The following is a 10966-nucleotide window of genomic DNA, read 5'->3' as shown; positions in this document are numbered from 1 at the left end:
AGGGGGGGGGGTTCTTGGGGTTCAAACCCCCCCCCCCCGAAATGAAATTAAGTGACTGATTTTTGCTTTCATTTTGTTTATTTTAGGTGAGATTTTAATACTAAATCATCACTTACCACAGCACAGCCGATGTAGTTTTGATTTAAAAACCCTCTACCAGGGGGTTTTGAGTTTAAATCCCCCTACCAGGGGGTTTTGAGATTTAAAAAAACCCTATCAGGGGGGTTTGAGATACAAATCCCTCTACCAGGGGGCTTTGAGTTTAAAACCCCCTACAGGGGGTTTTGAATTTTAAACCCCCTACCAAAGGTTTTTGCAGTTAAATCCCCCTAATTCTATAAAACAAAACAAAAAAAAATGCAAACAACAATCACCAAATTCCAACAGCACAGTTGAGGAAGATTTTGATTTTAAAACCCCCTCCAAAATTTACAATATACCCCATCTTCAATATAAAAAAAGCAAATTACACACTCAAAATTCTATGAGCGTAGCTAAAGGGGTTTTGAGTTTAACCCCCCCCTCCAGTTGGGGTTTGAAGCTAAAAAGTACCTCTTCAATATAAAAAAAAAGCAAATTACACACTATAAAATCTATGAGCGTAGCCAAAGGGGTTTTGAGTTTAAATCCCCCTCCTCCAGATGGCTTTTTCTTTAAAGTTTAAAACCCCTCCAGATGGTTTTGAGTTTAAAATTCCCCTACAGAGCGTTTAGAGTTGAAAACCTCTCTCTTCAATATTATTTTAAAGCAAACTACAGTCACCAAATTCTAAGATCGTAGCTAAATGGGGTTTTGAGTTAAAAACAAAACAAAAAAAAACTTTTGAGATTTCTTAGTTTAAAACCCCTCAGATGATTTGACGAAAAAACTTTCCTTTTCGATATAAAATCTAAAGCGAAATACAGGCATGTAATTCCAAGAGCGTAGTCAAGAAAGGTTACAAATTTCTACCAATGGCTTGGGCTCCATTAATAAAGTGTGAATAGTCTTCTGCCGAAATTGAAAATCATTAAATGTGTCTCAACAAAGATGGCTAAGACAGATATTAGGAGTCAGTCATAGAGATCGGGTCTAAATCAAAGAAATCATATGCCAAACTGGGAGTCGAATCCTTAGTAAGGTTGTGACAGAGCGTCGCATGATGTTTTGCGGGACATGTTCTCACACAAAATGAATTACGCAAAGTAAGAGTTGCGGAAACAGCTTGCCGGAAAATGCGCCGAACGGCGCGATAGGGTCTAAGTCAGTAAGAATAGCACATTAGGTTTTTGAAATAAAACTTTTAATAGCAAGATAATGCACTGTAGATACCTCAGAATATGCATTTTGTTGGCTTTCAATACCAGAAATAGTGCTCGGCGGCGGGGCTTCGCCCCGCGCTGGGGGAGCGCTGCGAACTCCCCCAGACCCCCTTGCTAGCAAGGGCGGGGAGTCTACAATAAACAATAAACGTCTTCCGAAGGGGTCAGAATGTAATAAAGATTAATTATGTTCACACACACACACACATATATATATACATATATATAATTTTTTTCCGCGGGCCCCCCCCCCCAAAACCCTCCCCGAAAAAAAATCCTGGCTACGCCCATGAGTGACATGACTCCTAAATACTGAATAGCATCAGCATAACACATACTAACAATTAGATTGTGAAAACTCTTGAACTTGTGTTAACTGTAAATGTCTAGGGGAGGGGGGGGAGAAGTAGATCTAAATGATACAGTCAGTTTTACAGTTGAAAAATTTATCATGAATGGTGATCTAATCTTTCACAGCAGAGTTTATTTGTAAGTGAATTTATTTCAGTTTTAAAATTAAAATTTAGGGTTAAGCCTTTATGCACTTTTATATAGATACACATTTGTTTTCCAATAACAGTTCCTATTGCAGTGCGTGTCTTTTATGTCAAATGTGGATAAGTTCGAGAAAAAATAAGTTATGTGATATTGATATTTCTCTGCACCAAAACATGAATGGTTTAATTAAACACTAGTAATATTTTGAGAAAGCAAGAATGCTGTTTCGCTCTCATTATAATTGGTTTCATTGATGGAGCTTGTTTAAGTTCAAATCTACACAAATCTCTTGATATGAATTTCACAAAACGATTGAATGGTTTTTATTTTTTAACATTTAAGATTGTCACTATGACAGACACAAAGATAATGAGAGATGAACCATTTGGCTTTAAGTTATAACATAGCACTTCAACTTTGATAAAACACAGTTATATGAATCCTCAGTTCCATAGAAGATATCGCCTCTGGTAGCCCCCCCCCCCAAAAAAAAAAAAAAAAAAAAAAGCAAGTACGAACACCAGAATCGAAGATAGAATCAAAACCTGGGCGCACTTATCACGAATTTCCAGATTACCTTTGACTAAAATTTCGTAGATTTTGGAGATTACTTTGACTTTTTAAGTTGATTCATAAGACCGGTGCTGGGGGGGGGGGCGGGAGACGAAGAGGAGTTTAGTCTTGGGCCCCAACAGAATGGGGGCCTTTTCACACTTTCTTAAAGCATCTTAAAGCAGGTTTTTTTTTTAATGTGGGGGGGGGGGAACAGATGGCCCTTGCGTAGCTGGTTGTTTGGTGCCCAAATATTTCTGTCGATGGGCCTGTTGATTCATAAATGAACCACTCTGCTTATATTTGGTTCAAAGTTGGATCAGTGTCAACAATGAAGTTTACACTCTCGTCATAATTACTACAACGAATTCAGATCAGCGCAGCAAGGTTAGTCTACCACTTTTAATGCGGCATTCCTGCAAACACTTCATTGATTCCCTATGAGTGAAGAGATCAATAATAAGATGTCCACACTTTGTCATCATTGCGTCTGTAGTGATGAAATTTCCTTGTACCTTAATGAACTGATCTCTCCATGTGTCACCCAGAGATTCCTGCGATTCAACTACGCATTCTCCATCAAGAGACTCGAACCAGACACAGGTACCAAGACACCCCCCCCCTTTTAGAAGAAAAACTATTACGAAAGTTGAATGATCTGGAAGCCAAGGCGAAGATATTGGACCAGGCATCTGAACCCTCCAACATAAAAATGAGAACGCAGAAGAAGACTATTTTCTAGTCTAGTTGTGCTGCGCCCTCATGACTTACGACCCTCATCCAAGTAGATTTCCAAAATGTATGGCTTCGTTCTCTACATTGGTTGATTATTTTAGTACAAGAACATTTGGGACTGGCAGTCTCAAACAAAATGGTAGTGAAGTTAACGAAGCCAAGGAAACATGATTAAACACGCATTTCAGCTGGCGACTCCTCTGACGATTTTTTCTCTCTCAACTGTAATCTACACCTTGAACTAGTTCCATTGAAACACAAATGTGAACAATAAAAAGTAGGATTAGTGGGTATTTTTTACAATTCTTTCTTCGTTGTTTGCCTTAATTGTCATACACGACTTAAACAAATAAACTTAGGAGTTACTTTTACTTAGGCCTAGGTTAATACCCCTAAGGAAAGAGGAAGAGGGGACGGCCCCGGAATACATGGCGTCACGATTTGGAAGCAGATGTCACGCAAGACAGGCTAGACGTGGGGACAGTTGGAGAGACTCGCCCAGAACCGAGACTCCTGAAGAAAGCTGGTTAGTGGCGTATGTCCCAGATCAGTCCAGTGATGAGATGAGGTTAATACCCAAATGTATATCTTTGATCCTCTCGGTCCAGCCTCACCCCCTAACACATTATTTCCCCCCTCTGCTTCAAAATGTTACAAAAACACCAAGAAATGTTTAAGTGCGCTAAACACAACAGTAGGTCAAAGACTGTTACATAGCCCCCCCCCCCCCCCCCAAACGTTGTAAACTAAAAATCGGCTTTGCCTCTGCTACATAATTTTATTCTTTAGACTGTTGCTTCTATCATCATTTTTAGTGAGGTAGAGAAATGTATTTCTATGGAAAATTCTTTATAACATAGACATATATATATAATATATCTAGACTGGACATGGAGATTTTTTAACACTACAAAAAATGTGAAATTTTTTTAAAAGTTGAAACAAGGCGTTGTTTTGTAAAGCAGTTATAAGAAGTAAAGTGTTTTTTTTTTTTATTCAACCTTAACCTATATAACATATAATTTAATTTTTATATCTAGATCTAGTAATTGAACATCAAAAATAAGAGTACTCTCTACTCATAATTATTATTTTGCAATTTTTAAATACATAATCTAGAAAGATCTAGGTAATCAATCTATTTAAATGTAGGCCTACATAAGATGATTAAAATTAACAGACATGAATTATTTCGATCTAGGATTTTTGAAACATTATCTCAATGGAAACTAACAGGAAATGGCTTTGTTTCATATATTAGCATGAATATATCGTTCTGTGATTAATAGCATATTATAAAGAAAATCCGATAAATGATTTTGCATTATTTCTAAACTTAGAAAACTAAAGATCATTATTTTTCTAAGACAGAAAACATTGATTGGGGCGACTTCCCTTACAGCTTGAAAAAGAGTTACGCGTAGGCCTACATAAACATATATATATATATATATATATATATATATATATATATATATATATATATATATATATATATATATAGGTCTGTGAATCATACAATCGCGAATTATAATTTGTTTCCGATTTCCAGTCTAGATATAATATATATATATGTATATATATATATAAGTCTATGTTTACAACTATTCTTCAGATGCGTACACTTAGAAGTACGTGTGTTAAACGTTTTTAAAAATCCATATTTCCATCAACTTTAGGCTTAATGGTGTGTAGTATAGATTATGAGATTAAGTCGTGCGAATAGTCAACCGTAAACGAAAAATGTTTCTAAAAACAGAAGTCCGCAGACTATCGTTGGATTTTCTTTTTTCCTTATGTCGATAGATTAAAAAAAACTGCCAACAAACAAATAAAACAATATTTTTTTACGATAAGTTAAAGTAAATGGTTTTCGTATAACTGCATTACCAGTTACATTGCTTTGTGTACAGAGTCTTGTTAAAGTTTATGTTGAATTTATTACATCAAAAAATGAAACGCGTCTTTTACAAAGTGTTGCCATTAACTCCTGTCGTGAAACTACGAAAGTGTGCAAGTATTCTGTTGACTTCAGTATTTATAACTTTTTTAATTGTGATGTCTATGAACTGGAATTCTGAACAATATCTGAGTCAGTACTTGAAGCAAAGAGCAAGAGAAATAGTGTTGTCGACCTCGACCTTGATTTTAGCGCGGGAAGTAAGAAATAGTTCTGGAAATCTTGTTCCAACATTCAAACAGCAGCCAAATGTTATGGATGAGAGCATTTTGAAAATGCCAATAAATTACGGAGTCGACCTTTATGGCAAGTTTCTTTATGGAATAAAAAATGCATTTAGGTTCTAGAACTTTTAATTATAAAGCAATTCAAAGTTTGTAGACTATCAAATCTTTTAAGTATCTCAACAGTAGACTTTTAAAATATTTTATTTTGATTTTTTTTCGCTTTTTTTTTTAAATATAAGATAACAAAACATTGTAGAATGTTAATTTTTTTTTTACAATGTGATTTGGTGGTCAATATGTTTTCATAAATTCAGAATCTGATGTCCAATGTTTGTCAGAGAATCTAATTTAGCTGGACAAATAACAGCCATCCTCTTTACGAAATCAAACATTTAAATTCTCCAGTAGAAATCATGACAAGATTAAACACACACACTGTTAACACACATTATAACTTCATTTCAATAGTAAATTCACTAGAGCAGATTTAACAAGAAGACCTCGTAATCCTTATCCCACTTGTTGTCTTCCCTTGTACTAACATCTCCAACTGACAAGAAAGAACCAGAACCTTCTAATGTAAAACTCTCTGCTTAGTTTTAACTCCCTTGGCTATTTATTTTACAGTTGAAAAAAAAAATACTGTTGCTAGTCGAAGTGTAAACATGTGCTTTTATGTTTATACAATTAAAAGAACCTTGAGTTTGAAATGTAATACGGGATAAGATAATTACATTGATCACTCAAATATTATTATTTCTATTAGTATTATTTAATATTCTTTTAATATAAAAAAAAAATAAAGACAAGTAAATACATGTACTAGAATATTCATTATTTGACACTGTCAGAATGGTGGGACTACAACAGTGTCACTATCTCAGTCAAACTCTCTCAACTCTCAAACATTGGACAATTTAGTAACCAGGTTTTTGAGAAATCAGACATTGATTAAGATTCAGTGAGTCTGTGCTGATGCATAAATACATATATATAAGATGTAGCCATATTGGTAGCACTGAAGTCTTGAAATCTAATTTCCGAATCACCCTAAACTTGCCTCAAACTATCTTTATATTTTTAAACTGTCGATTTCTCATTCTCATGTTAACACTACAGTACCAATATGGCTACATCTTATATATATATAATGAAACAAATAATCATCCCAAACATTTCTAAATGTAAAGAATTAGACTTCTACAGAGGCTCGTTTTTCAAATGTAATCTCTCATGCTCAAAGATTATGTGTAATGTTTATATCTGCATATATATCGGCTTAGAACTAACAAACTATGTCAGAAATAGATTGACGGATGAACTGCTCAGTAAACTTTTAATAAAAAAAAAATCCCAAGCCGAATCAAAATTAAGAACTATCATCAAAAGACATATCTTCATACAGTGCATAAGTTAAATAGTGATATCATAAAGTCTGATACTAAATGTATGTATTTGAAGTATTTGCTATGTAAAATAATTATGGCCCGCCAAATTTGCTTCTTTTTTTTTTTTGGCCCATTCCTTAAAAAGTTGGCCCATCACTGGGGTAATCCATGGGTAGACCTATCAAGAAATGGCGGCGAAGGCCTTGGATTATAAAAGATTATAAATAGTACAAGATAAAAGATTTTAAATACAAAGAAGACCTCGTGATCCTTGCTCTGATCTTATTTGTTTGTTGGTCAAATTATAAATCTGAATAATATTGATACTGACAATCAAATGATGTAAAGTGAAAATCGTCACCTGAAACTACATTTAAAATACATGGGAAATGTCCACATATAAAGGCAAATAATGTTGAAATGTAGAAGAGTCCATGGAACACATAATGACAGCTTGTCCTGATCAGTTTAATCAAAATCCTACTTTTTTTTTTATTCATTCTAGATAATGTCACATTCCCATATTTTAATGACGCTATCAACTCATCAGGTCCAGGTAAGATGATTTCTTCTTTTATTTCGAGAATTGGATTTTTTTGGGTCCTAGTTAAATCATGTCAATGCGCTTATAATCCACTTTCAACTGGTCTATTTATAAAAGGTACATGAAATAGACTAACTTGTCTAACTTCTTATAGGCTACTCAATAGTAATTACAAATATAAATGACCATCAGTGCCCTTTTTCTTTTCAATACCTCTATTCAGCTTGTATCTTCTTGGAATGGACACGGATCTCAAAAACGGCCCTAAACCTGACCACACGGTAAAAACTTTAGTTTGGCCGTTATAATTTGTCAAAGTAAAAAAAAAATAAAAATTAAAATATTTCTCTTGAACGGACTAGATCCAAACGACTTAGGGATTTCCGTATGTCTTGTTCAGCACAATTTTGCGCATTCTATGTTTAGATTTAAAGGCCTGTCATTGGAATATTATAAAATCAAGTAAATCTTTACTCAACCAGGATTCTTTTTTTTTTTTTTTGGGGGGGGGGGGGTATGGGGTTGGGTAAAACATTTTCCATTGTTCTTTTTTTTTCCTGAGATTCATTAATTACTAAGAGAAAAACAATCGCTTTATAAGTTGTATAAAAGCTGTAGTGTCGTTTTTTAAAACAAAGTATTTTAATGTTTTTTCTTGTTTGAAATGAATACTGCTGGTTGCTATAAAATAATTGAAACGAGTCTGTGCTAGGGCTCTAACAGACTGCTTGAAAGCATAACTCAACATTCAGACTATACCCCCCCCCTCCTCTCCGGCGAACACACATACATTACTGTTGACGTTATGAACTAGCACTCATTCAAGCACGCGCGTTTACAGCAAGAAATTATTGAATCGATGTGTGTGGTGTGTAATCCAAAAGATTTTTCAGTGTAACGAAATAGTTTTTACTGTAACAGATGTTTAGGTTCATGCTACAACTAGACACATTAGACATCGGCATAACCGATAACCCTAGAGCATTTAAATTTATAAAAAAAAAGCTTGAAGTATTTGATTCAAATGTGACTATATCGATTTTAAATTTTTTAATATAAATAAAGACATATTTAAATTCAGTTGCATTAATGTATTTGACACCAAATTATACGAAGTCCTGGTGTATACTATATGCCTGACATTAATGATTATTTGTAGTATAATAAGCCTTATTAATAGAATTTCAGTTTTAAGATATAGAGAGAATATTTTGAAAAAGAATTGGTAACGCTATAAACAATACTAAACACTGAGATTATCTGATGTGTGTGTGTGTGTTTTGTAACAAACATTTGTAGCCTATTAATGATTTTATGAGGGGCAAATACTTTTGGTTAACTTTTACTTATTATGTTATCCACCCTTGTATTGATCCAGTTACCTTTAACGATCGAGGATTAGATTAGTGTAGATATAAGGATATTGACAAGACATGAAAATATTGCGATAAACATGCCTTAGATCTTTGAATGACTTATACTAGTTAAACCATAAAGTCCTAATGGACCTCATTCACCAATCGTAAACAAACGACATTTAGCCACGTGATTCTATATATCTTCTATACAAATTACGTAATCCATAAAGGCTGTCACGTGATACGTATTTTTCATTGTTTTATCAATATTATGACGTGGCTAAATGTGTTTATTTACAATTGGTGCATGATTGGTGAATGAGGTCCATTGCTTACCTACATATACATAAAGATATTGAAAACCCGATGTAGATTAGAAGTTATATTTATTACCAAAGAAAAGCGCTAAATTCTTGGAGTCATTTTAAAAAATGCCTAACTGAGATGCAACGTTGACGTATATGAAGGCTAATGTGGAGAAGGACAATCCAACATATACAAATATAATTAAATAAATAAATATACTTTTCATTGCCTTCTTGTGCTGAATTGTGGACAGGAATATGGGGGGGGGTGTCTATCACTCTATTGCGCTCACTTTTTTAATCTGTCCAGGAGAAGGCGGTGTCGCTGTAAAGATACAAAATATCCCAGCACAAGACAAAGCTCAATATGATGAGGGCTGGCAAAAGAACAGTTTTAATGAATACATCAGTGAAAAGATCTCAATACACAGAAGTCTACCACAGTGTATGTCTGATGCGTAAGTTGAGCCTATCTAGCTATGAGATCCAATAACATTTCTTTCCGAAATAACTTTTCTATTCGAAAAATAACTTAGATCTTCCTGCACCGTTCGATCCTCCTGTACTGTTTGATCCTCCTGCACAGTTTGATCCTCCTGCACAGTTTGATTCTCCTGCACCGTTTGATTCTCCTGCACAGTTTGATCCTCCTGCACCGTTTGATCCTCCTGCACAGTTTGATCCTCCTGCACAGTTTGATCCTCCTGCACCGTTTGATCCTCCTGCACAGTTTGATCCTCCTGCACCGTTTAATCCTCCTGCACCGTTCGATACTCTTGCACAGTTTGATCCTCCTGCACAGTTTGATCCTCCTGCACAGTTTGATCCTCCTGCACCGTTTGATCCTCCTGCACAGTTTGATCCTCCTGCACAGTTTGATCCTCCTGCTGTACCCATCTAAAATGGTATCCAGCTTTGTCTGAACTTATTAAAGCCTCTGTCCACTGAAATCCTCCTTGGTGGTGCGGCGCCGAGTTAAACGAGGACGTCCCTTCTTACGTTTTCCACGTATTGGCCACCATTTTATTGCTCGCCTTAGGACGGGCGATTTATTCATTCTGTCGGAGAACATGTTCCTCAAACCTCATCAGACGCTCGTACTAAGCATATATAGATTTAGTTTAGGTTTCATGAACATTTGGAAAAAGATAAGATCGTATCTATATTTAATAACGTGAGTGGACGCACTGACCGACATCAAAAACTTTCATGTCGCTAAGTTCATAACGGCACTCGAGGAACTTTCCCGTGTTAGCTGGGAGCAGAAGTACGAAACAGTTCAAGTGAGCATAAAAGAACAAGGTGGGGTGGGGTGGGGAGCGGACAAAAAGAACAGGAAGTGACGAATTTGTTAGTGGAAGGCAATGAGATAAAAAGTGAAAATGTAAATCTTAAAGGGAGGTGCGCTGGCTGAGTGGTAAAGCGCTCGGCTTCTGAGTGGGGTCCCGAGTTCGAATCTTGGTGAAGACTGGGAGTTTTTAATTTTGAGATCTTTGCGCGCCTCTGAGTCAATTAGCTCTAATGGGTACCTGACGGTTAGCCTTTGTGCCGGCCACATGACACCCTCGTCAACCATGGGCCACAGAAACAGATGGCCTTATAGATCGCATGGTCTGAAAGGGGAAACCTCTACCTTTTCTTCTTTAAATGTAATAGTTCTAGTAACGGCTAGTTTATTTAATCTTATTTTATCAAAGGAAAAATAACTGTTTAGTAACATAATATAGCATTCTCTCTTTTTTTTTATTGCCAGATGTAAACGATTTATCAACTCATATAATGGAAGTAAAGATGAAATAGCTGTAGTATTTGTGTTCAACAATGAGGCCTGGACGACACTACTTCGGTCCGTGCATAGCGTCCTATCAAGAACACCAGAGAAAACTTTAAGAGAAATAGTTTTGGTGGATGACGGATCCAAATTAGGTAACTCCCTTCAGCAGAATAGCGCGTTTTACTATGTAGGGATTACATATGAATACGATGCTCTGTTGTATTATGCATGATCGCCAATGGGAAATTTTAAAGTTACATTTGGATATGATGTAATTGGAAGTTGTACTCTATATGGTTACATTGTTAAGGGCATTGTTCTATG

General features: G+C 35.5%; 1 protein-coding gene across 1 annotated transcript in view; it reads left to right on the top strand.

Annotated features, from left to right (window-relative positions):
• The first annotated feature begins 4757 nt into the window (after window positions 1-4757).
• LOC106069663 (polypeptide N-acetylgalactosaminyltransferase 13-like) overlaps window positions 4758-10966 on the top strand; it is a 16310-nt gene continuing 10101 nt past the window's right edge. The window contains exons 1-4 of the mRNA XM_056016541.1: window positions 4758-5352; window positions 7167-7217; window positions 9179-9326; window positions 10622-10794. Coding sequence (XP_055872516.1) covers window positions 5016-5352; window positions 7167-7217; window positions 9179-9326; window positions 10622-10794 — 709 coding nt within the window. The 5' untranslated portion in view covers window positions 4758-5015. The remainder of the gene's footprint in view (window positions 5353-7166; window positions 7218-9178; window positions 9327-10621; window positions 10795-10966) is intronic.

Source organism: Biomphalaria glabrata, chromosome 1 (assembly GCF_947242115.1).
Source record: "Biomphalaria glabrata chromosome 1, xgBioGlab47.1, whole genome shotgun sequence".
Classification (NCBI taxonomy): Eukaryota; Metazoa; Mollusca; class Gastropoda; family Planorbidae; genus Biomphalaria; species Biomphalaria glabrata.
This window is presented reverse-complemented; position numbering and strand designations above follow the sequence as displayed.